Genomic DNA, 27,566 nt, shown 5'->3' on the forward strand with positions numbered 1-27,566 from the left:
TAAGTACGCTATATGGAGGTAAATAATTATGCAGCGGGTGAGCTGTTAAAAATTGCAGTCAAAAATTTAAACGATCCTCCAACCCACATTCACATCTGGATAGAAAAATATTAATGTTTAAAAGGAATGCAATTTCACTATTATTATTATTATATATTATTCCTTGTTGCCGTGTTGTTAACATCTTTGTCAGGCGACTAGATGGGGAAATGTAGGTCAAAACACATTTCTACATCTAGAGGCGGAATTACAATAGCCTGTCACCTCCGTCCGTCATCCACGCAGCTAGCAAAGCGGCTAAACAACATGACTTCATCCTGCCGTCAAAATATTTTCCCGAGCAAGTGCTACCAACAATTAGTGTTTTTCTTTCTCAGAAAATTATTTAGATTTTGTTTACTGTTGACGTCGTGTTTTTGTGCGTATTGCATTAGCGTATGGTCGGAAAAATTTCAGAGTCGTGGTTGAATTGTTTGGAAACGAGTTTTGAGAACCGTAATGTTATTGTACAAAAACATCTGTGCGATCACATACAAAACACCACAGGCACGTATTCTAGTGACAATTGACTGTCGCAGGTTAAACAATAGATACAACAATCCATCCGCCAGTTTGGCAAACTCATACTTTTGACGGGCCGACGGATGAAATTTCCACGTGACCGACTTACAGATAAACGGAGGCGACGGGCTATTGTAATTCTGGCCCTAAGACTTTTTTTTTACGTGACAACGTCTAATAAATCGATGAACGCCGGCTGCACGCACGAAAAAGGATGACTCATTGTCCCGTTACTCACATTGTCCCGTTACGCTCATTGTACGCTTGCGCCGCATCTATCTCTCTTCCATTCGATTGGAACAACCATCGATTTGACTTTTTCGAGGCACATTAAACTTGAAACACTCCCATTCGTTTCCTACTTTTCCTATCGTCGTCCTATCCTTAACAGAATAACACAGATTGGAAGAAATTTAAATGGCAAACATGTATAAAAGCTATAGTTAAAATAATCTCGTTAAAGTAATAAACATATTTGAATCAATGAGTGCAAATAAAAGTAAATTTATCAATTAAATTGTAGATTTAATTTCACTCCTTCTTTGTATCCATATAAAATAGTAAAAATTCAATAAAAATGATCAAATTTTATTCATAAAAGTATGCAATCATTTCATCAATGTTTTGCTATGACGTCACGTTAAACTATCGTCTGTAAACCGACTTTACAGACAACCAATTCTTTTTTTCAGATAAAATTTTCGTACTTTGATTTTTCGCATGTTTTACAACATACATAATCTACGGTTTAGTGTTGTGAACAAAAAATTAATCTGTAACTATTTTATCGTACATTTTTATAAACAGTGAATATCACTACTAAAGGCATTTTTACGATTCTTTCTAGCGAGTTTCCATGGAGTTATTAAACAAACTCAGCATTAGCCTTTATGCAGATGTGGTTTGTTTTCCTATTCAATTATTTATCACTTCACTTCTCTCACTGTACTGACCTTATTTTCCCGTTTATCCAAAGTAAAAACTGGTTCCAAGACTCGCGTTTTTGCTATTCGCAGAGACTTTTTTTTACAGTGTACGACTTTAGGCATACAACTGACGAACTTTCAAATCGAAATGAAAACTGCGGGGTTAGAGATTACAGATGATAAAATACGAATGTTTAATTCAGATTATTGATTGGGTATTCATAAAATTTGGTAGGTAAGCAGGTATGACCAATTGAATTTTTAAGTTCGCGCATGAGCAAAAACGGTCGAGGGTTTTTTGATATATTTAATAAATTCACACGTAGCTTTCAAAATAAAACGCATTACTTTAATTACTGGTTTGTAATCCAAAGATGACAGTGTTCATAGATATTATGATACCGCATGCCTAAACGTGAACTAAATAAATTAACAAGCAATTAAATGTAACTGAATTTATATATATAATATATAGGTATATAACTCCTGTAAGAATGTATTCGTTGCGTTAACTGTTAAAAAAAGTTGCACAGATATCTAGGTTTCTTATTATTTAGATGATCGGTTGTCGATTACACGGAAATATTAGTTATTAGTAATGTGATTAAAATTTACAAAGTCATTAATAACGGAATGTCGCAAGGTCTACTAATAGTAAGATTTGCAGCAAATATTATAGTTGTTTAGTAAGTATTTGGTTGTAGTAGAACAGAAAATTTAAATTCGGCCTTTTTTCACCAGCGTGACTTCAACTTGAGAACAGTCCACCCACCCCATAGGCTAATACCTCCGTGGCACGAGACATCCTCGTTAGTCGTGCGGGATGGGATCCACACATAACTTTGAAACACACAAGTTAGAACAGTCATGACATAGAAATCTGGAAAAAAAATCCACATAACTTAGAACTGTCATAAGTTAGAACGATCATAACTTAGAAACTCATAAGTTAGCTTAGAAACACATAACTTAAAAACACGTAACTTAGAAAAATATAACGCAGAAACACATAACTTAGAAACGTCGTAACTTATCTTAACTTAGAAAACACACAACACCAAACCGCACAACTTAGAATTATCAAATTAGAAATATCAAAACTTAGAATCACCAAATTAAAAATATCACAACTTATAATCACCAAATTAGAAATATCACAACTTATAAACACCAAATTAGAAATATCACAACTTAGAAATGTCATAACTTATAATCGTCATAACGTAGAAACACGAAACTTAGATCAGGCATAACTTAGAGAATTCTATCCTGTGTGTGTCTTAAGTTATGGCAGCGACCCGTGCAGGATTCAGGTTGCCGCCGCCAGGGGCACAGCGCGCTGCGGGCGAAGTCGCCCGGTGGACGCGGGCGCTGTTTCATTTTCCGGCCGCCGCGCTGCCCCGACAGTCGTCAGCCGGGGGGGGGGGGGGAGCGGGATCCGTCAAGGGAAGGGAGCTGTATTCTGTCCGCAACACGCTCTAGCCGTACCAGCACAGAGTGGTCACTCAAACACATTTAGTCTTCGTACTTTTAGTTTTCCTTCGAAAACTTAATAAGCACGAAAGAGGTTTTGGCCCACGAATGCATGGAGTTAGGAATTGTCAGGAAACGGCACGCTATGAAGTACGTGGTCACTTTTTTGACGCGATAACGTCTTATAAATCGACGAACGCCGGCTGCACGCACGAAAAAAAAAAACATGACTCATTGTCACATTCCGCCTGAGCCGAGCGTGCAAGAACCGTCCAACCACCGTGCGAGAAAATCTTCTATATAATATCAAACAGGTTAAGGCGGGCTTTTTAACTAATTGTTCGCGATTATATTTAAACAAATTATTTAAATTAAATTTGCAAAAACTGTAAATAATAGCTATTTGAAAATTAAAAAGTATGCGATTTTTCATCAATGTTTTCTTATGACGTTATCACGTAAAATTATCGTCCCTAAACCGACTTTACAGACAACCCCCCTTTTTTACCTTGCCGTCGCCATTTTGTTCCGCCCAAAACGTTGCGGAAATGGTGCTTGATCACGTCTGATGGTGGTTAGTAGGTATTAATTAGATTCTACGTCGTTAAACACAGTCACTTCCATGAAATGAAGTCATTTAAAACTGATTTCACAATGGTGGTTTGGGCGTGAATATTGTACAAATATTATATCCGAGCGCTGTGTTCTGGACGAGGAGCTTAGGAGCTGACCGCCATCTTTTACATATATAAGGACATATCAATCAATAAGTAATGCACATAATGTAAAAAAAGAAAAGAAATTAATGACAATATGAAACAGGAAAGAAAGTATTATCCATTCATTACTTTTCTTCGCATAACTTCCATGCATGTTGAGGCATTTGTCCCAACGTTGGATCAGTTTGGAAATACCGGTCTCATGGCGCTCCGTCGACTGCGAGAAGAGCCACATTCGCACGGCCCGTGTGAGTTCGTCAGAGTCGCACTTCTCACCGCCGAGGATCTCATTGGGTGGAACTTCTTCATGAGTGGAACTTCTTCATGAGTGGAACGTCTTCATGAGCGGAACTTCTTCAGTTGGAAATCGGAGGGTGCTCTTTGCTCCTCCACAGTCGACGATGTAATCACTAACACCATTTTACTGGATACTGACGCACGCTATCGGTACGTTGAGTCACAAGATCTTGCGTTGCGCCCAGTCAGTAGCTCTCTCTAGAACCCTTTTTTTTTTTTAGTAAATAATTTAGTTTTTACTAATTATAATTATTTTTCTACTTGAAAATTGACATGTGCGTTACTTATTGTTACGCCTTCGTACAGCAGTAAACGATAAACGCTTTATGCGTTTCGCGCGTGTACTTAAATCAAGGAAGTTATTCGGATCTTACGTGTACTCGGCTTATTTTCTGCACGAGTCTAGCCACTGGTAAAATGATTGTCAATTAGCGTTATTTTTCTTATCTGGAGAATTGCAGCACAATATAAAACAGTAAAACGTCACACCAGAATGTTTATTCAAAACGAAGAGTGATGATGTTTACGACTACGATGCTGCAGTGATTTTTTTTTTCCACGAGGAAGTTGCGTTATCTCTGCGGTGTTAGGAAACAGGGCACGAAATAAATTTTCCTCAGCGAAATTCACCAGAGTGCCAGTTATACCGATGCAATGCGCATTGATTTATCAGACTATTTTGAAACGTTTCTTGGTCCACAATAAACCACCCGCAGAAATCATGATCGAAGCAGTACCGAGTATTACCTCTGGAACATAAATCAAGGGTTTCGGCAGGATTTACAGTGCGCGCGCTGAACTCTACCAGAAGTTCGCCGACTACACCAGATTACGCAGTTAAGTTCTTAGTAAATATCGCCTGTTGGAAGCAGATCGTTAATCATTCCGACAGGCGCTTGTCTGCTGGTTTGTTTTTCTTTGCCCGTGTGCCGAGGACAACACATGCTATCGCAAACTGTGTGTTTTATGCTTGTCGATGTGTGAAGCGGGTTCCATTGTTTCCTCACAACATTCACCAACAAGTTTACGCGAAAAATCGTAGCCGAAAAGTTTTTGAACTGAGACTTCTTTACGACTGGTAGAGTAAGTCGAGGTGATGAGACGTCAGAGCGTAACGAAGTGTGCAACACTCGGGAGCGGGGCGCTGATTGGCGGAGAGAGAAAGGGGAATTTGGGGGTGGGCGGAAATGACGGATAAAGTAGATAATGTTCTCAAGTTTTTACACTGTTAGAAATTTCAGTAAATTCACGAACTTTTCAACGAAGAATGTACATCAAATAAACCAAGAGTTCATCTTAATTTCAAATAACTGAATCTTCCTAGAAACTACGCCGCATTCCGACTTACCGCGGAAGACAACGGTGAACCACCGCAGTATAATTTCTTCTTGTCTCTCTGTCAGTTTACAATTTTGTTTTAAATTATTATTTTTAAAAATTTTTTAGGTAAAAAAAAAAGAGAAAGGAGGTGTCAAATTGCACTGGGGGTTAACGTATTTTCGTCAAGGTGTCGCGTTTAAAGGTCAAGGTCTAAGGTGGCGATCGGACATATAGGTGCTATTTTAGCTACTGCTGCTGTTTTTTTTTTTTTTAACCAGTACCTGAGCCTATCGACCCATCATCATTTCACTGATAGAAAATCACTGATTCAGGGTCTGTGTTAGACTGTAATCGGAGTGGCCCGCCCAGTATTCTATCCCGGGCGGGTGTATTTAATTAAATATTATACAAGTGGTGTTGCAACGCGTAGCTCGGATTTAGCCTTTCGCGTAGTTCACGCGCATCCCGAGCTGTTCTTGATTAAAGTGTGTTCGTCGAATCAACGAGAAAAGACCTCTTCCTCTCCTCCCCCCCCCTCCACTCTCGGGTACCGCACCACCGCCTCTTCCTCGGAGTGCGCCGTGCTCTCGGAAGTCTTGAAGCGGTTCGTCGCGGAAGTCGGCCACGCGCGCCGGTCCAATTCCACGCATGAGCAGCTCGCAAGCCGTAAACACGGAGCGAGCCGGCGTGGCTGTTGCGCAGCTTACGTAACCGCCGCGCTCTGCTGCGCCCCCGGGTCCACGAGCTGGATTAAACCCCTGCGTCCCTACCATAGCCCCCGCAAGGGTGGGGCTGGGTGGACCCCTGGGTCTGGAGGTGGGTTATTTTGAAATGTTTAAACTATTATAATTTTTTACAAACTAAAAAAACATATTGAATATTTTATAAATAAAGCTTATTTTGGACTTATAAAATAGTAAACATAATTATACCTTGTATGTTCAGGTTAAATAATATTCTAAAAAAAAATTGGTTGTCTGTAAAGTCGGTTTACGGACGGTAGTTTAACGTGACAACGTCATAACAAAACATTGATGAAATGATTGCATACTTTTATGAATAAAATTGAATCATTTTTTATTGAATTATCACTATTTTGTATGAATACAAACAAGGAGTGAAATGAAATCTACAATTTAATTGATAAATTTACTTTTATTTGCATTCATTGATTCAAATGTGTTTATTACTTTAACGACGAGATTATTTTAACTATAACTTTTATACATGTTTGCTATTTAACTTCATCCAATCTGTGTTATTCTGTTAAGGATAGGACGATGATAGGAAAAGTAGGAAACGAATGGGAGTGTTTCAAGTTTAATGTGCCTCGAAAAAGTCAAATCGATGGTTGTTCCAATCGAGTGGAAGAGAGATAGATGCGGCGCAAGCGTATAATGAGCGTAACGGGACACAGCGTAACGGGACTATGAGCGTAACGGGACACTTTTTCGTGCGTGCAGCCGGCGTTCATCGATTTATTAGACGTTGTCAAGTCAAAAATTTAGGTAAGAAATAACCAATCAATTATAATGTAGCTCGTGACTGTAAATTTTTTTTTTTTTGGGGGGGGGGGGCGTCTCCGATCCTGGGTCCAGGGCCCGTAATCGAATGCGGGGGCCCATGGTCCCTACTGATACCATAAACGCGAATGTGTGTTTGTTGGTTTGACACATATTTTTTTCCTTTCACGCAGCAACTGAGTAACGTGATATTTTTTTTTTTTTTCTGTTTCGCGTGGAGATAGTTTATGGGCCGGAGAGTGACAGACTACTTTTTATCCCGGAAAAAAAATACACGGTTCCTGCAGGATAGATAGTTCTGGAGCGTAATTCTGTCATTAATTCTTCATCTCGAAATGGCTGTACGGATGGCAACGGCCATTGCTTTCAGTTCGGAGTGGATTTGTCGTTTAGTTGATTTCTACTCAATTTAGACTTGTTACTGTGATTGTAAATGGGCACGCCTAATCAGCGGAATATTTGTTGTAAGCTTGTGCATTTTTTTTATGAAAATAATATGAATCAATTGACTTATTTTCGTTGCTTGAAACGCACGTATTTTAGTATAATCATTCTTTAGATTTAGCTAATTATTATGTAATATATTCATTATATGCGTTTACAGAAAAAAATTATAAACAATTTTTTTCACATTCACACTGTAGGCTACGTTCTCGTGCTTTTTTTCTTTTTTTAATTGATTTTTTGTTCTAAAATATAAACAAAAAGAGTTTGTACTTGCGTTAATATGTTTACCTTTTGTATATTTGTGTGGTGGAAAATATTCTGTTTCTTATTCCTCCACCCTTTTTTGCATTGCTTGACTTCGTCGGATTTAACTTCGTCTTTACCCAAAAGCTTCAAATGTTGTGTGGAATACGCGTGATTTGTTGTTTAAAACGTTAAATTTTATTGAAAATTCGTGGAATTTGTTTGGAATTGTGTGTGTTGAGTCTGAATTGAATGTAGGGCGAATTTATAAATTTGGGTGTAACTATTGAAATTTGATGCTTAAATATTAAAATTTAATGTGGAATTCGTGAAATTTGATCGCATTTTGTAGGTGGTCCAGGACTCTTATTTTACTACTACTAATACTGAACATTTAACAAACCTCCTAAGAAAATATGTGTTTTGAATTAAATGATGACTCCTTTTTTTAAAGGGAAAATTCAGCAGTTTGTTAGGTTTAAGTATGCTTTGTTTCTGCGAAATTTACCTCGCACTGTTCATTGAAAGAAGCTCGCATGGCTATTTAATGAGCCAATGGGAACGTAGATATTGCATTACAGAACTTTAGTGATTCGTCTTTAAATAGCTAAATTTTATTAAAAATAGTTCTTCCAACCTATATATCAGGAAGCTGGCAGTGTTTGGTTGCCTGTCTTTGACCCAAAACATTTTCGCTGTAAATAATCATCTCTAGTGGGAACTAACATTACATACAACGTTTTATGTACGGGGAATAACAAGTGTATTGTTATATACATACATATAGATTGGCCTAATCTTGATTGCGTCTCTTGATTTCTTGAAGAAAAGTTATTTAACCACCCATAAAAAATAACGTTACTTACACGTAGTGTTTTATTCTTCCATTTGGGAGGAACTTTGTTCATCTTTGACCTAAGCGGTGTCATAACTTATTTCCTTAAAACAATTACCATAACTCATAGTAGAAAAATGTCTGTTAAAACTCGGTAGAAGTTAAAAGCATAAAAAGTAGTCTTTATTACGTAAAATAATTTAATAGTAGGTTTTAACATTCTGAACACTTGATTACAAGCAGTTCTTTCAAATTCATCGCTTGGCTAACGAGGAAAACATAAGATTCACAGTCTCCTGATCAGCCCCAATCTAATTTGAAGTTCGCAGCTTGCTCATGAAACTTCGCAGTCGGGATTTTTTAAAAAAAACTGCCATTTTGCACGAATTCGTGGAATTCATGCATTTTGTTGACGTAACTGAAGCAAACTTTCATATTAGTTATGATCACCTAGACGTGCGAAAACATATCCTTCCGGAAAAAATGTAAAGAACAAATTTTCGCGGCAATATTATTAATGTAGCAGACTTAACCTAACCTATATACAATAAATTTTACTTTCACAACTTAGAAAAAAAACGAAGATACACGAACGCAAATTATTTGAGCGCGTCTGACTTGGGATGAGTGAATTTTAGATTTCTCCTCTAACGAAGTACCTAGTTGACTTTCTCGTTACAAAGACGGGCGTTGCCGTATTTCTGGTTGGTGTGTTTTCTCTCGACGAATTACAGTGAATTACATCCCAGCACCATGTCACACATCACATCTCAAACTGTCCGTTTCAGATTATCGCGATGGAGAGTGGTTTTTCAGATAACCTAAAACAGAATATGCTTCCCAGACCCATGGATGTGATCTGGAGGTTGTAAGCTGCTGATTGGCAGTTGCCGCTTTTGTGATGTGCGGTCTTTGTCATCGTATTGCACCACATGTAATTCTCACATACTAATTGGCTAGAGGTATTCTGGATCCTGTAAAATAACGCTGATTCAAGGAAAAGGAATGCATATAATTTTGAAGGGCAGCCTGATGATATAGTATACGACAGAACTTCCGGTGTCACAACAAATGATTAGTTGCAACATTTTTTTAACACGAACTTCTGAAAAATTATGTCACTGCAAACAAATACGTTGATAGTAAAAGCTAGATACCCGGATTCGTTTGAGATCTGCTAAAATTAGCAGTCCTGTGTATTCTATACCCACACCTGCATTCCTATTGGTTGATTTCTTACTGTGTGTGTCGTCATGATTCGGTGACTCTTCTATTAGCTGCTAGCTAACTGGAACACGTCGTTGAGAGAAATGAAGAAGCAAATGTGATCCAATCATTCAAGCAAAGCGATGGTATAAATTTTTGCAGTCTACCTTGCGACCAAAAGAATCTGTGAAATTTCCGGGTATCTAGTAAACTTAAGCCTTGCATTAAAAATAATGTACTGCAGCGTGTATCTCGCGGCAGGATAAATACCTAATATTGCTATAAAGATATAATTTTGAGTTATAAGCCGTATTATAGTGACCACAAAGGAAATGTTTACGCCAAAATAAGACAAATATATTTTATAAAATAAAATTTTAATGGAAATAGGTCTTAATTCCTCAATAAATACCCTGCATTAGTTTCTCAACCCGTTGTAATGCGGTTTGACGCTGCACAGTCATTTAAACAAAGTAAAGAACACTTTTCAGACTATACTGCATATTGCAACGGATGTTCTCTTGAAGCAAATTAATTTATTTATGGCGTTTAACGTCGCGCGGTTATGCACAGGCACACATACGGTGCGCAGAGCTACAGGAAAAGCAACGCGATTTCAAAACTACTCAAGATATCCGAGTGGAGCCTATTTTCGAATAGCATTTAAGAGTTCGCTGAGGGCCGAAAAGTACTTTTAATTTCGGATTAAGTTTTTAAACTGTATTTTTAGAAGCGTTAAAATGGCTAAAACGCGTGTTTTCAGAGTAATTTTTAGGCATAAAACAATCAGTACAGATTCTTGAAAGCACTTAAGGGACTTGCATAACAACTTTATCTTCATTTCTCCACCATATAATGTTACGGTCACCGCTCAAATTTCACAGTTATTCTGTGACGACGAGACGAATGCGCGCCAGTTCAGAGACTTGCGCTTAGAGGCTATACCGCGCTGGAAATACCAGCGAGCGTCGCGCTTATCATCCCGCCTCACTAACACACATACACCCCTGACGAGGTGGGCCCCTTCTACTTGGGCATTCATACGGTGACGTCATCACGACAAAATAGGCCCCCCAACGGCCCGCAAGAAGTAGATTCTATTTTTCTAATTCTGTCGTGTCGTGCCGCACGGAAGATCATGGTCACAGATAGCATGTTCTTTTTTCTCTTCTACACTGTTGTTAGCGCATTCTATACTGCATTTTATGGAAGTACTTGGCTTGGAACGATTTGCCGACAGCCAAAACAGACATCGTGGGGTTAATCTTGTCGTGGAATTATGACCTTACGCTATTAAATCTGCCGTGACGGAGCTGTACGACGGTTTGTCGAGTTTGTCGTGTCATGTTCGTCGTGGCATGGCGACTCCAGCTTAAGTAGCCACGCAGTTGATTGAAACACGAATGCAGAAGTGATTTTGAACAGAGATTCCAGCTTAGGGATGCATTGGATGAAACAGCCAGTCGATGGCGATGCCATTGTTTTATGAGATAAGAATCATGCAAATGCCTTGCACACCGAAATCACCGCCGTACTTGGGAAAACATGAAAAATTTATAAACCACGTCTTGCTTTCTTCGTATAGCGTCTCGTCACTACAGCCTGTGCCAAAATTTTCTCCACGCACACGATTCTCCACCATTTTAATACATGTTTATACGTCTCATTTACCACGTCATAATAGTTTGCAATAAAAAATAAATACTCTTTACAATATTACTCAAGTGATCAGAACGTTATAGTGTATTTTGGATTTGGTTTTCTCTCCGCGTAAATATATTTGCATCATAAAATCACTCATGAAAATCCCTAATTTATATTTATACTATGCTTAATTAAATCAATACAAACAATAAATTGTAACGGTGTCGTGCCTGTAAGTTAAATAAATTTTCAAAACAAATTATATATTTTGTAATAAGAAGTCATATAAAGGCCAGAATAACCATTTTTCTTTAAATCATCACGAGTCAAATGGGAAAACATTTTAATTGGCGAGGCTACATTTGAGCACTCCACACTATACAGGTTTTCTTCGAACATAGCAAGACTTAAATATGGTGTATGGGTATGTCTCGCATTAAAATCAACAATCAAATCAGTGTAATTATACTTAAAAAAAAGGATACTGTTAGAACCGCTCAAATATATTTTAATTGGAGCTGTTAAAACAGTTCTCCAGTCAAATTGCACCGTGACACAGCACTTTTCGCGTGGAAAGTAGATAAATGGGAATGGGAAACATCCCAAGGTACTGATACATTGACAATGCATGTTCCGTCTGACTTGGTCTATAGTTGCGAGGGTAGATGTTAAGGCGGTGGAAGAGAGAGAAGCTAAGAATTTTTTTTTTAAAGAGCAGGTTAACAAATGACACGGTGACTGTGTTGCAGTGTCTCCGGTCGGACCAGCGGTGTTCCTGCGGCACTGAAAACAGAACCATTTATACTTGTCAGCCGAGCTCGGCTGGGAAGGAAAAGCTCGTTTATTCCACGAGTCGCCCCGGCTTTGCTCGTAAAAGGATAAAGGCAACATGTCCTGCCAGGACACGTCGGTTATGCGCATGGCCGTCTAGAGAGACTAACTTATTCTGTCGGGTCCTCGGTGGAATGCACTTAATGGGCAACTTTTCAAACCCCCACATCTAATATATATATATATATATATATATATATATATATATATATATATATATATATTCTTAGTCTGTAAATGTTACCGTGGTCATAATTGTAAAGTTTCCAATTGATTATATTGGCAATAGACGTAATTTTCGCCCTGTTATGAGGGTTATCTTACACATAAAACAACTATCGAAAATCAACCCGGGATCGGGTGATTTTGCCCCCCCCCCCTTTTCCCCCCCCCCCCCTTCCCAGCCCGCTACGGTTTTTTTTCCTTAACGGCTACTGTTATGTGCAGAGGCGTGAGTATTCAGTAGTGAATTTTAAGTTTGCCGTGCTTAGGGATTGGTGCTTACCGTCTTTGTCGACGTCAGACAACCTCTAAATATTTAACAACAAAGTCGCCATTCACGTCTTTCTGTTTGCTTTCTTCTTCTAAACTACAACATTGATTTTGATGTGGTTTTCAACATTATTTGTGAATTTCTTCCGGAAGGTTTTTCTGCTCAATACATTCATGTTAGATCCAGCCTCACTTATCAAAAATACATATCCTCTTAGGCGAGCCCATGGAGGAGAAACTGTAATTACCCAGACTGAGACATTGTTTTTTTTAAAGTAGTTTTCGGCCCACCTGCTAGCCAACACAGATACATTATTATCGGGCAAACAAACCAGTAGAAATTAAACTCACTTTATTTTGGTTGCCACATATTTTGTGGTGTAGCATACCTGAAATTTTGCATTTCCTACTAATTTACATAGAAGGTGTTTTTTTTTTTTTCAATTACAAAACAGCAATGTTTCTCACACAGTTTAATGTCTGTTACTAAGCAATTAGTCCGTCAAATTGATAATTTAAATTTTAATCTTAACACTTTGGAATTGAAGTTTCTTTGCTAGTAGTTAAGGGCCCACCTAACAGATAGCGTCACATGTCGCGCGAAGCATGGTTTCAGTTAGGGTCGCACTTCTGTGTCTCCCTCATTGTCCTGTGGCCTTTGCAAACCGGGACGCCTACAAACACACACACACACACACACACACACACATCACCCGCGCCGGAGTGAAGCCAATTAACCAACATGGCGTCGCCGCCCTAGAACGGGTGTCTGATACCAGCGCCCGCAGGAAATTGGGCGGGCGTCGCCGGAACTAATCTACCGGCAATTTCTCCCCCTTAGCATCCCCCCCCTCCCTTCACCTTCACCACTCCCCCGCTTCTCTGAAGTGCCGCTGCCGACGCGACGGCGTGCGTGTGTGCGTGCGTGCGTGTGTGCATCTCCCGCGCGTGCAAACAACTTGGCCGGTAATGAAAAGTCCCGACCTTACTTCTTCTTCTCCTCCTCCTCCTCGGCGTAACCGACTCTGACGACGGGTTCGTTGCCTCTCTCCGCGTGCTCCGTCGCTCGGCAGCCGAGCAGACTGTAGAGTGTAGACAGTGCGAGCGTACAAGCGCACAATCAACGACTTACTCATCTGCAGGAGCTCTGACCCACTTCCAGGCGGGCCGTGGACCTGAGACTCGGCGAACTTGTTGCTTTCAGCCGGTCGGTAACCGACGCGACGGGAGGATTTCAAAAAAAAAAAAAAAAAAAAAAAAAAAAAATTCAATGCTCAACCTACTGATAAAAAAAAAATTCAAAATGATGGACGCAACTTTAAAGTCAAATGCAGACTTTCGAAGTGAAGGAGGGCTACAATTTTCGAGCGTTACGAAAATTCCGATCGCATGAGGGGAATAGTTAGTTAGGTTCGTGGTGGGGGAACAGGTAGAAGAATATTTGCTATAAATTTTCCACACTAAAATATTAACCTGAAACATTATAAAACGCATAACACTAATTATAAGTTTGTGTATTTGTTTTTACTTAAGTGACTTAAATCAGTCTGTAAATACTTCCTACAAACAAACCGTAACCTTATTGAACTGATCCAGTATTAATATTATGTAATATATCATAATGTTGTTAAAAAGTAAAAAAAATAATACGTATTTTCTTTTGACGATATGTGAACTACTGACCTCATGATTACGAAGCGCACGCCATACCACCATGCTACGAACGTGAGGAAATTATAAGGAGAACGTGTATTATAAATACCGTAATGTCAATTTTATTAGGTATTTTAAATTTATGATTAATTTTTTATTGTGAATATTTTAATTTACCAAATATATCCCAGGGTAGTTTCACTATAATAAACTTTTCATTTGGTACACCAATACGTTTGGTTTGTTCCCTAATGTTTACGAAGGTGAATATATTTAGAGATGATACACGTGCGTCCGCTATCTTTTTGAGGTTTACGAGACTCCTGTCAAATGCCGTATACCGAGAGCTAAGATGTTTGTATATTTAAAAAAAAAATTTTGATATCCAAATTGGGAAGGGGAGATGGTGATCGTTCTCAGTATGACTTCAATTATAAGCGTCGTCAAACATTTGCACACACACAACCTCCCTAACTTCTTACCTCTGTTTTCCAAAAAGCAGCAGTCCATCAGCAGTAAGTTTGAGAATTTCCTTCTCTCTGCCTTCTAGCTTTGCCCAGTCACCCGTATTCGCGTTATTTATTTTCTTTCCTCTTTGGCAATTCCGCATCGCCCACTGGTTTTTCCGCCTCGCTATTCGCCGCTAATGTCCTCTCTCTCAGAAGAGGAGACATTTTCGTCAGCAAATGCTTTGGAATCAGTTGAACTGGACGGGAAACACGTCCTGGTAGATAAGGCTTTATGAATTGGAAACTGTGGTTCGCAACCAACTGCGAATTTCGCTCCTGTAGCTCCTTGTTTTTGAAAGTAGAATTGTTATTGGGCATTTCGGCCGAACGTCATCCCAAGTACATTTATCTGCGCACCATGCAGAAATAGTGTGCTTTTTAACTCAATGTAACTAAATGTAGTTAGACATTATAACATCCAGGGTGAGTCTTAAGTTCGATAGACAAATTTCAGCTACAGGTTCAACACCAAAAATAAAATTGTGGGCGAGTCTTTCAGTACTCGCCAAAGTGATTTTTAAACAACTAACCTCGGTAAAGAACAAAGTCATGTTTTATCATTGTGTTCATGTTGCAAACCAAAATGGTTATAATGCAAACCTCGGCCAATTTTAAAGTAGAATTCTTTAAAATAATTCCGAGCGTTGTAAACACACTGAATAATAACATATTCGCTTTTCAAATACATATCAACATTTCTGGATGCGACTAACACACTTACTTTCTGCACCCGCCACTAGAATTCGCTGCCTGAATAGAAAAAAAATTGCTTGCCACCATCATCCGCAAATGGCAGCACGAAACAACAGGAAATTTTAAACTATTAGATACGGGTCCGACGAAAGAGAAAAAGATTTGAATAAATCCTAAACCCCGGCTTGTGACCTGATTTTCGACAAGGAATTGTATTAAAATACTGTCCGTCATGTTTAAAATTCACTAAAATATTATATTATAATGTTATAAAAAAGTAAAAAAAAAACATACCAGTTACGAGATATGAACAACGCACACACAGTAATACTGGGTTCGGATTTTTACCCGGGCATTTATGCTTCGTTTTTTCCCAGTACCTCCAATAGTTATATTATTTGTGAACTTGGCTAGCCTTCCAGTATTAACTTAGCGCATTAATAAGCATGATAAAAAAAAATATGTCCAATTTTTGAATGCTCGAATATCTTTTCCATAGTTCAAAAAACAAAATCATGCTTGAGTTAAATATCAATCAAGACGTAAAATCGGGGACCAATTTTTCGTGAGGAATAGCCTACTCAGTCTATTATCTTTCATGTGTGCACACATAACCGTGGCCGTGTATTTATTGGCGACTGGTTTCCAAAGGAATGTTTTGTAAAAGTACAGAGTTTTATCCGGGGCTCGGGTTCACTCAACCACCTCCCCTCCTCCCGTCCTCGCTACGCCACTGGCTGTGCATAATCGCACAGCATCAAGCCCGAAGCTCCACTAAGCCACAGCGTGGCCGGGATGGAGGAGGAAGAGAAGGAGGGGGGGGGGGGAAGACAACGTCCGCAGAGCCGAGCTTTTCCGGCGAGAAGTTTCGCGGCGCGATAAATGTGTGCTGCTCTTCGTCCTGCCTCGTCCAAGTTCTGTCCCCGGAATCTCCTTCCGCTACATCGCTCCTTTATCCTCCGTCATCCTACACCCCCCGTTCCCTCTCCCCCTGTCCGAGGCGCCGTGTGACCAATATCAAGTGGAAGTCCTTGGGTAGAACGAGAGAAACAGAGGGAAAACAACACGTACGTACGCGCAAGAATCGCGGGACGAACCGAGTGCAAAGGGAAAAAATAAATCCCCTCCGGAGAACTTTTTTCAGTTAACCCGGTGTGTTTGTAGCCCTTGGCTCGCCCGTCAACACTCCTTCTGCGGACCCCAATTTTCCTTTTGTCCTTTGTGCGGCCAGTCTTGCGACGTCTCGGGTGGGTGTCGCTACGTGCGGCTTTTAACTTCAGTTGGGCTCTTGACTCCCGTCGCAGACGGCAGCACTTCGCGACACATCGCGGTCGCGTTTGCTACGCGAGCGTCTCTCGGAAAAATGGTGTCTGACGGATGCGAGAGAAGAAAGAAAGACAAACTTTATGGAATAACTAGCTGTGGTGCAGCCGTCGGCGATGGGTTTGATTGCCGCTTCTTCACCTAAAGCCGCTCTCACTGTCAAAATTGTTCACCTTTAATTTACGAAGAACGCTGGTTAAAAATTATCCAGGTCTCTTCGTACATTTTCGGCTAACTTCGTAAATTTACGGACACTTGAGTTCACTTACTTTAAACGTTATTCCAAAATAATATTCTTGTGTATTAGCAAAATATTTAAACACTGGTTGAGTCTACAGTATGAACACTCTTCTTCTTTTGTTCACTCTTTTTTTTTTTGAACGCAATAAACACCGGGGAAGTCAAAGTACGGGTTAAATTTCTAAGAATAGTCAGTTATTTCAAATTGTGAAGAACTCTTCGTTTACTAAGAGTTAAAATCTTCGTTGGAAAGTCCGTGAATTTACTGCAATTTCTAACCGTGTGTGAGGGAGATTTGGCAAGACCGCTTCTTCTGAAATGATGCTAGCCGCCTCTCGGATCGACATTTGATGTGCATTCTCATTGTTATCGTCTGTTTATCTCGGTGTGTGTGTGTGTGTGTGTGTGTGTGTGCAGAACGCCATAAATTTGCAGTTTCTTATCGATTAGGAGCAGCGCTGCGTCGGGAATAATGTCTTTCACGCGACACGTGTAAGAAGCCCGACTTCTCTCGGTTACAGTGGTGGAAATACTCATTGGACCAGTCACTTCTTTGCCGCCTAGTAAGTACGTCTCGTAGGTGCTTTTTTTGCAACGAATTTTTGTTGTTTAAAATCTTAAATCTTGGTATACGGCATTTGGTAGGAGTGAATGGGACGGAAGTTTCGAGGAACGGAAATGTATAACCTCGGCCATCTGTGGCGGATGGCGCAAACCAAAATCCACAAAGACAAAGTCAAACTTTATATAATATTAACTGTTTGACGAATTTTAACAAGTTGGGCAGTATTTTAATAAAATACCTTGTCGAAAGTCAGGTTCGAAGCAGACGTTCAGTATTTTTTTAAGTCTTTTTTTTTTCGCAATTATCGGAGCCGTTAAAATTTCGTTCTGCAAATAAAATGATGCACTAGTCGACGTAGCTGCTCTGGCAGCGAATTCTATTGACGGGTGCGAAGACTACGCGTGATTTGCGTCCGGAAATGTAGTTGAAAACACAGTTTTTGAAAATAATCAACTCGGCATTATTTTAAAGAATCCTATGTTAAATTTTGTGTCCGAGTTTCGTATAACAAGTACATTTGCAACATGAGAACACGTGGAATTTCCTCGATACCGAGGTTAGATGCTACACATCTCTGTCGAGTACTGACAGACTCGCTCACATTTTTTTTTTCAAAATATAAATGCTACACAGTTCGGGATGCCCGTAATTTATTTATTTATTTATGTTGTAATATTCCCACCAACAGCCGAGGGCTTTAGCGGTGGGCACGACATAATAGGTGCTTGTATTTTTCGTGAAAAGATTTCAGAAGTTATCTTTGTATTAAAACCATGTAGCATCGTCTGTGTTCTGTGATTGGTCGAATTTCTTTCAGGTACGTTTATACCGTCTAATCACAGTAATGTAGCGCGTCCACCATGGCCCGGCCAAATAAGGAAAATTGGCTTCTCTTACAGATGGCTGCCAGTTACAATGAAGAAACCTTATTTTAGTCAGATGAACGTTCTGAAAAATACGTGACCCTAGACGTAAGTCACCGAACGCAAATAGTAGTAACAGTTAGTATATATGCCTTTAAAAAAAGAAGACAATACCGAACTGAATATCCCGCTATAAGAGCTTCGTCTATAAATGGTGAATAAACATTTGGGCAGTTTCGTGAATGCCTAATGATGGGGGTATATTTTCCTTCAAACTTATTTTCAAACATTAATTTATTATTATTGTTACTAATCTCGGTTGAAAAAGCAAGACTGGATATTCTAGAAGGTTTCCAATTTCCTTAATCAAGTTTCAAAAACAGTGCCAACAATTAGTTTATGGATTATATTTAGTTATAGCTGTTTCCGATTAGTTGTATTTGAATGTTTTCAATGCAAAACAAACAAAAATATATGATGCTCAACACAAATGGCACTAGCTGTCATTATCTGTTAAAAGTTCCCTTGAATGCATGGATTTGTTTTTTTCTTCTCTCTAAGACGAAGGTCGTTCTTTTTTTTTTTTCATGAATATTGACCTCAATGAATGGTGGTTTCGCTGATAAAACAAATCGTTCATTTATCTTGCTTGGCTTTCGTTTACTCTTAAAACTAGTTTCTTTTAATGAATCGGATTTTTTAATCAGCATTGATAATGTTAACCTCCCCGTGTTTATTTTTTTGTTCTTAACGCTTAGCTGGCTGATAACGCATAGGCTGTATCATAAATCATTAACGTATTTAATCGATAAAATACTTTTAAACTATTATTAAAGTATATTGTAGGCTTGCGCCGATTGTCTAATAAATTATCTTGGCTTTAGAGGTTAAGTCGCGTCAAAGTGGTAGATACCGACGTCTCGCTCTGCATTGCAGCAGGCATCTTCAGGGTTGAGAAATCAACCGAAAGCAAGTATACATTTTTTTTGTACTTCTGTATGCATTGAGTCTCTGAGCGTGTTCTCATACGAGTACCACACAGAGAGACCCTTTGAAGTTTGCTATGGAGTACCTGATCCACTAGACCTTTACCTCCTGCCTAGGGATTTGTACATGGAAGAATGATAATTTTAGGATGGCTTGTTGCCTGCTTATTTGTATTTAACCTAGTTGGATACTCCACAAACCAACCACCTTTATTCAGAGCTAATTAAAAAAAAAACAGCAGAAAGCAAGAGATACGAAGCCACACAGGGTCTAACTCCAAATGACCAACAAAAACAAAGGCCAATGCGAAAAGGCCAAACATGATAGGCGGATACATCCCATTATCAGTCAAACATGTTAAATTCCCGAGGTTATTGCAGAAATTTAAACACAGAAAAAAATGTGTTGTACTTTTACAAAAGATTTCTTTGTAAAGCAGTTGCCAAGAAATAGTTTGTAATATTGCAATGAGCTGATAAATTTAAGCCAGGATTGTTTTATTTTATTTTTATGATTTAATTTCATGTTTGAATGTTATGTGTGTATGTATGTATATATATATATATATATATATATATATATATATATAAACTGGTCTGCAGTGTTCCAGTACTTTTTTCTACGTCTCTATAGCATATGGTACATCATTTGGTCTAACCCCGCTAGGCACTATTGCACCGCCTATAAACTTTTATACCAGTTATTTACAAATTATGCTGAGTTCCTATCCTGATTGTATTTTTGAAACAATAATTGATTAAATTTTTATGTTATTTTTGACGTTGTGTTAACGTAACTAAGTTATAAAGTTGCTGTGACGATCTGAAATACCGACCAATCAGATACCATATTTTAGTTTTAGGATATTTTTAATTAACGGAACAAAATTTCTTCTTCTATGATTGAATTTTTTTTTCAACAGATGCAAAGATCGTCGTTATGCGTATAGCCATTGTTTTAAGTCAGATTTGAGTACATCCTAACATTTTAGGGTGTTTTTCTTATTGTAATTGTCGTTAACTTTAGTGTGTAGGGCGTATTTCTAACGAATTACGTTAAATGTAAATTAAATATGTGTAAGAAACTGATCAAAATTATCCTACAAGTTCACACGCGTTTTGGACTTAATCCTGACGCAAATTACGTAGGTATTTTCTACTTAAATTTTTTGATAGTTTGATTAGGTGTGATTTGACATTACGAACGTGGTTGGCTGGGTTTCTCTCAGGTGCATATCTACTGTCAGCACACCAATTATAGTCATAAATTGTGGAAGCAATTGTGTCCTGAATGGTCCATCAAAAAAAAAAAAAAAAAGGACACTGGCTTCTCTTGCAGACGTGAGCCAATCACGTGGAAACAACCGCTAGAAGCGGTATGCCTTATTGCTAGGAACTGGAAGCATTCGCAGTTTCAGTGACCTGTAATGTAGACTCCACGGTTATCTATGTACTGGGCAAATAACACTTCCCCATTGGCTACAAAATCGTGACAACGGTTAACTGGGGTGTTTGAGATTCGATTTAGCCCAGAGTCCCTTCAGGTAAACTGTGGTCCAATCACTAAAGCAGCGTGAAATTGAACGAGTTTGGATTCTAGCCATTCGCGAAATGAATCAGCAAATTAATTCATCCGGCCTCTTCCTATTTCGCGAAAAAAAAAAAATGCATGCACCTACAAATAGCCCATTATTAGGGTCATGTATTTCTCGCGAAAAGATTTATTGACTAGCTGGAATTTCTGTGTTTCGTGATTGGTTGAGTTAACTTCAGATACATGGCTAATGTAAGAACACCAATCACGGTAATTCAGTGTGGAAGGAAAAGCATCCTGACTGGCTCGGTAAAATAAGGCAACGGTTTCCCTCTCAGACGGCCGCCAATCACAAGGAAGATACCGCTGGTGTGGGTATACCTTGTTGCAGTTAAACAGTTGTTCAGAATTTTTTTTTTCGCGAAAAATGCGTACCCCTACCCATTAATTATAATAAAGAAAGTTTAAAATACCTTTCATCCTTGCGTGAAAACAGGGTGTAAGTAAGTATTGGGACAGCTCCACTATCGATGACCATTTGTATCTGCTTGTTTCCGTCATATGTCAATTAACTAAGTACCTTGTAAATTTTTTTGACGAACTGTAATGAAACACTTTCACTTTCCCTGCTAATGTTTCTCAGCTAATGGGGTTTGTTGTAATTTTTTTGGATACTGCACTATGTTATGATTTCCTGCCGAACACTGCTGCCATACTTATTTCTTGTTTCAGCTGTTCCGAGAAACACCTGGTGCGCAGCACGTCGCCAATGGTGACCTCACACCTCGACTCTAAGTCAAGATAACCAGAACTTGTGAACTCCATTCGACATGACAGAAGTAAGTGCATGCGTGCTTAAAAAGAGTATCATTGGAGAGTGTGGCGAAAATGTTTCTTGTTCTGCTGGAGACCAGCAAAATTAGTGCTTTTTTTTGACAGGAATAATTAAAACAATAATTATGTATGATCGTACAAATGCACGGGATAATGAGTACATTTGTGTATGTACAAAACACCCTGTGTTTATTAGTATTTTAATCATATTAAGTGGGCAGTGTGGACGCAGGAATTCTAGGGGGGATATATAATTCACTTCCCCCCCCCCTGAAATTTTGGGGGAAAAATTATCAAAATACCAGTTAAGGCAGTATGTTATTTTGGTTGATGAAAGGTGATCTGTTACTACACCTGCAATTTTAACTGTACTTACGTCAGTGTGGTAGTGTTAATAGCAATGTAAGTTTGTTTTGAATACGCGTGTTCATTTTTCAACATATTTTTTTTCTCAGTAACCCTCACGCCACCCTTCCCGAACAAAAAAAAAATTGTATCCACCAGTCACTTTTAGTGGACCTATTGATGTCGCATTGTGACAAGACCGCGTACTTGCCAATTTTGTTTTGAAGTTGGCTTCAGTCCGTCCGAAATAATCTCCCTGACCCACCGTCATTCTCGACCCCAGTTACTGACGAACCCCGGCGCGATATACGAGAGATAAAGATGCCGTTGAATGTGTGTTAAGTTGCAGTGTACTGCGCTGTTTTCTTTTTTAACAAAACGTCAACATGGAAAAATGCTAGACTCGTCGAATTTCGGGGCCGTGTTTGACCGTCGGTAGAGCATCCGTAGACGCGCCTGTACTTACAAAAAAAAAAAAAACATTCTGTGTAGATGACGTGGTGAGAAGTAAAAAAACACAGTGTCCTTCACTGCTGTTCGTTTCTCTTTGCAAAACGTGATTTACATTTTTTTTTTTTACTACGCGTTTAAGTGAAACGCCCATGTGGCGTGGTATTTTTGACCGAATCTCGGGAGGAAATGTTTTATTTTTATGTTAGTCTATTTGAGCTTAACGTCTCCTTGACAGCGAGGTCATTAGAGACGTGGTCCAGGGATGCTGTAACGGAATAGGGCTAAACCCTGTGGAAATGAACAGTGGCCGGGCGCACAGACAAAGTTTCGGACTCCTCGCTCCAGCTTAACGTGTCTCTTGGCGAGTGCACAGAAAATAATTTTCTGTGCTTTCCAACAAGATTCGATTCGAAACCTGTTGCCAAGAAATAGTTTGTAATACTAAAAATAAAGATATTGTAACTTCACACAACACATGGCTATGGTTGTTTTTGCATATAGCTATGGACTACGTTTTTCGAGATAATACTAAGTATTTCGTACGAAAATTGGCACATAATTTAAATTTTAATTGATGTTTCGTTAAGGCATTTTTTAAACCATGGAAAATATAATTGATTATTCAATAATTTGACTATTTTGTTTTATAAATATTGGAGGTAGTGGGACAACACAAAGCATAAATGTCCGCGTAAGAATTCGAACCCAGAATTATTGCGATCACTATTTTGTAGTGGTACAGTTGCTATCGTGTGAATTTACAAATATCTGTAATTTTACAGTAATATTTATTTTCTATTCAAAAATAAATTACTGTGTATGAAATTATCTGCCCCTGCCATTGGTTGCTCCTTTGATCAGGGGCGTGAATCCCGAAAGGGGACCGAACCCCTTTTTCCCTTCCCCGCTTTTTGGAATTAAAAAATACCCCTCACTGATTACTTGTGTCGGGTGTCGGGTAACCCTTCGTACAAAACCCCCTTGGGTGGCAGGTTCCTCCCACCTCCCTTCCCCGTGCGAATCATGCAGATTTCCGCCCCTGCCTTTGATGGTGTGCTAATGGACCCCAGAGGCTGGCTTGGATCCCCATGGCGTGCATGATGCTATCGAGGTTCGCAGCTGCCTTCCGGAGCATTGCCTGTGAGGGGGGGGGGGCGAAGAGACAGCGCGGCGCATTCTCCTGAAACCCAGGAAGGAAGATTGTATTTGTTTATTTTACTGTCTCATGTTATGAGAAGTAAGACCAAAGTTATTATATATTTCAGTTGAAGTGTTTCAAAACAATCCTAACTTTTTTTTAGCTAAGAAAAAAAAAGCAATTATAAATGCGGAAAAAAACTGTTCCCGGTAATAAAGGAAACAAAATGTTTTTGAAAAACATTTTAAAAAATATTTTTGAAAACATGTGGCTGTTTTCTTACGAAAGTTAAGTGTCAGGGAGGCCTTGGAGTTATGTTGCCATGTCGGTAGCAACAGTTCCACAATGACACGGAAACGTAAAAACGTTACTACTACACGTGGATTGTGAGATGGTCATATATGATCTTATAAATTGAGTGTATGTGAATAAAGAATAAGTGCAGAAATAAAGTAAAGCAAATAAATATTTCAGGATTTACATACATAATAAAAAAAATATCACAAATTAATGATTGAACATAAAATATTCTTGTACTTTAAACAATTTTTAACAGATTTAAAACGTAAACAAACATGGCTACCACCGCGGCCAAGTACCCGGCTTCTATTGGTCGCAAGGAGCTACGTAAACGGAAGAGCTGAGCATTGCCGAGCTAATCCATACGCCCCGTCTTCGTATGCTTTAGTGTTTACGTGATCCGTCTCCGCTTCCGTGTCATTGTAGAGTGGACCTTGGAGAATCCCGTGTTGTGGATAGTGATGTTAAGAGGAGCTTAAAGTTAAGGCTAGTGTTGTTAATTGACGAAAGTTAATTTAAAAAAAAAAAACATGACGAGGTCGTACGTCTGTACGGGCGGGAACGTAGCCTATACATGGAATGGAGGAGGGAAATAATCCAGATGTCAGGCCAGATCTTACTCCCCTTATCTTGAACCTATGTGAGAAAAAATTGCGCGCTTACCGCTATTACCACGATACTTGCACGATTGTAGAAGAGTATGTGGTGCAGTTATTGATCTCCATTTGATGCCAAGTGTCTTAAATGAAAACACATAGGTACTTTGTTTTTTGAGTTTTTGTTCGGAACGGTAAACACGATGAAGGCCAAAATTAAATTCTTTAGCAAAAATCGTAAATACTACTACAGACTTCGCGGTGGACATTTAATTCACAGTTTACTATGAAGAAAATAAACCAGGAATTTTATTTTTTATGAGGATTAATTTTCATTTGTGATAACAGCAAAAACCACGTTATGTTTTCGCAGGACTCTGTTTGGTTTTCTTTTCGTATAAACTGAGCACATGTTTCATCATAAACCACTTTAGTAGATTAAATTTTCTCAGAATTTAATTACTTAGCGGTAATTGCTATTACCAATGCGCTTAATTATTGGTTGATTATGTCCCTGAGAGACTGCAAGGCGAGGGATGGGGTGACTTTTAATCAAACCTCATTCGTATATAGAATGTGGATTGTAAGTGTAAGATATAGTCTTTGAAATAATTGACTTAAGTACACCCCATTACTCCACACTATTAAGTCCGATACCGTATTCCACTATCATCTAATTAAGATGTACGTAGGTTACGTTAGATAAATTATTCTGATGTTTATACAGTTGTAATATTAAGTTTTGAAGGATAAATATTAATTGGTAACATCGTTGTTTATCATTCTAGTATCTGTAAGAGGTTATGAATATTAGAAATAATTTGGTTAAAAATTCTAGACACACAACATTTGTCAAACGATATTGCTCCTAGATATTTTAGTTGTAAATAAATTTTTGACCAAAATATTGGATACATTGCAATGTTAATAGCTGAATAAGTTTGTTAACTTTCAATAAGTATTTCGATAAGTAAATTTAATAAGCTATATTTGTTACATTGTTTCACTGAGATACATACATAATTATGGTTATGGCTTTTTTTACTGTAATAAATGAATAAACATTTAATTAAAGTAATTCAGTTTATATATTTAAACCCAATTCTTAGTTATGAAATTGTGTACCAGTAAATTACGGTTCCTAATCTAAAAAAACAACTAAAATTTAAAAACGTATCATAGCTTTTTAGTTAATAATAAGTTGTTTTTTTCTCGCGGAGCTTCAAATAGTAAAAAATATGTATATTTACAGCAAAAAATTATGTGAAAATCCAAGATGGCGGTGCATAATTTCCCTAACAGCTTTTTTTTGACAGTACTCACTACATAACGACATTTTTTTACAATTCTTCCTAGCGAGCCCCTTTCAAGCTGTTAAACAATTTTCTAGCATTAGTATTTATACAGCGATGGTTTGTTTTGCTAACCAGTTGTTTACCAGAGGGACTTTAAATTTAGAATAGACACCCACTCCATCTATAGAGCCACGATTATCTCACTCCATGCTAGACTCAACTTGCCTATACATAGTCAAGACTTTTTAGAATGCTCATTCATTGGTAAAGACCGGAAAAATTCGCGAATTCATTTCGTGATATGCTAACATTAATATATATATATATACCTTTGTGCGGCTTCTGCCATTGGTTCACTTTTAATCTGGAGGACTGTGGGCCAATGAGAGACCCTTAATCATAGAATTATCGAATCACAGGCCACCCAGTCGAGACGACTCACAAGCCAGCAGCCAATGAACAGGTGGCACTCGCTAGAGTAAGCACAGGATTGTGGAGGCTTTCGTAGAGGTCATTCAATCCGCGAATTTTTCCTGTCTCTACTCATTGGTAGAGACCTGCAAAATTCGCGGATTCATTCGGTGATAGGCTAGAATTCAAACACATATACCTCTTAGATAATTTTGCTATTGGCTATCTGGGCGAATCTCAACCAGTTATAAACCTTCAACCAAAGAAGGATCGAATCACAGACAAACCAGCTGAGACGACTTACAAGTCGGCAGCCAATGAACTTGCGTTATTTGCCCGAGTGTACAGGGGTATGTGCAGTCTATCCTGAAGGCTATCGAAACCGCGAATTTTGCAGGTCTCTACTCATTGGTCAATAACTCTTCGGCAGGCTACAAGTGATTGTGTAAACACCTCTTATAGTTGTTTATAACTGGCTCAGTCGTCAATATCACTGTTGTCCGAAAGCAAATGTTGATGTGCTTCAAGTCTTAATTTTTCTGTGAGTCCGCGTCGTAATCGGGCTCTGTCCATGAACTGATACACCCAACGCCTGATAACGAACTCTTTGTTTCAGAGCACGGAGCTGTCGATAGAAAACGGCGCCCAGCAGGATCAAATTCTGCGCTACTATAAGGAGCAATGCCACGGCGCAGAAAGCAATGGTCAGTGCTGCTTCGGTCTGTATTCGTCCATGCCGCGGTTATGTTACAGTCCAAACTGTCCATATATTACCTTGGTCCGTACACACTTCTTTGTTTATTAATTAGCTGTAGTACCCGGAATGCATTTTAGTTCGTGTGTGTGTGCGTAAGTGTAATAGTTTGTGAGTGTAGATGTTTGTTACTCCACCTCGTCTTCGCTGCTGAACTGATTTCGATCAAATTTGAAACAAATATGCCGTATAGGTACCGGATAACACATCCCCTCTCCTACTAATATGTAAATATGAAAGTTTATGTGTTTATTATTCAATCACGTTTTTACTCCTCAAATTATTTGAAGGAAAAAAATTTTTTGGAACGAATAAGTTATTAACACATAGAAAATCTAGCAATGGTTAGATTTGTAGCGTTTGGTTAACATGTCTTTGACCTGTCTCAGATAAAAGGCTTCTAATTATTTCAGTTGCTTAGTGCTTTGGTGTAATTAATAACTCGCAGTATCATAACCATAAAGCAGTAAATATTTTCTTAAATCTCCCAAAAAAAAAAAAAACAATATGTAGACTTTTCGGGCGTCGGGTCGGCCCAAGGTGACTCAACACTTCCA

The 27,566-nt window shown here is 38.7% G+C and overlaps 1 protein-coding gene across 2 annotated transcripts in view; it reads left to right on the forward strand.

Annotated features, from left to right (window-relative positions):
• LOC134537637 (secretin receptor-like) overlaps positions 1–27,566 on the forward strand; it is a 159,228-nt gene that overhangs the window by 94,780 nt on the left and 36,882 nt on the right. For both annotated transcript variants that reach the window (XM_063378302.1, XM_063378301.1), the window contains exons 2-3: positions 21,616–21,722; positions 26,872–26,959. In XM_063378302.1, the coding sequence (XP_063234372.1) occupies positions 21,714–21,722; positions 26,872–26,959 (97 nt within the window). In that variant the 5' untranslated portion in view covers positions 21,616–21,713. The remainder of the gene's footprint in view (positions 1–21,615; positions 21,723–26,871; positions 26,960–27,566) is intronic.

Source organism: Bacillus rossius, chromosome 12 (assembly GCF_032445375.1).
Source record: "Bacillus rossius redtenbacheri isolate Brsri chromosome 12, Brsri_v3, whole genome shotgun sequence".
Classification (NCBI taxonomy): domain Eukaryota; kingdom Metazoa; phylum Arthropoda; class Insecta; order Phasmatodea; family Bacillidae; genus Bacillus; species Bacillus rossius.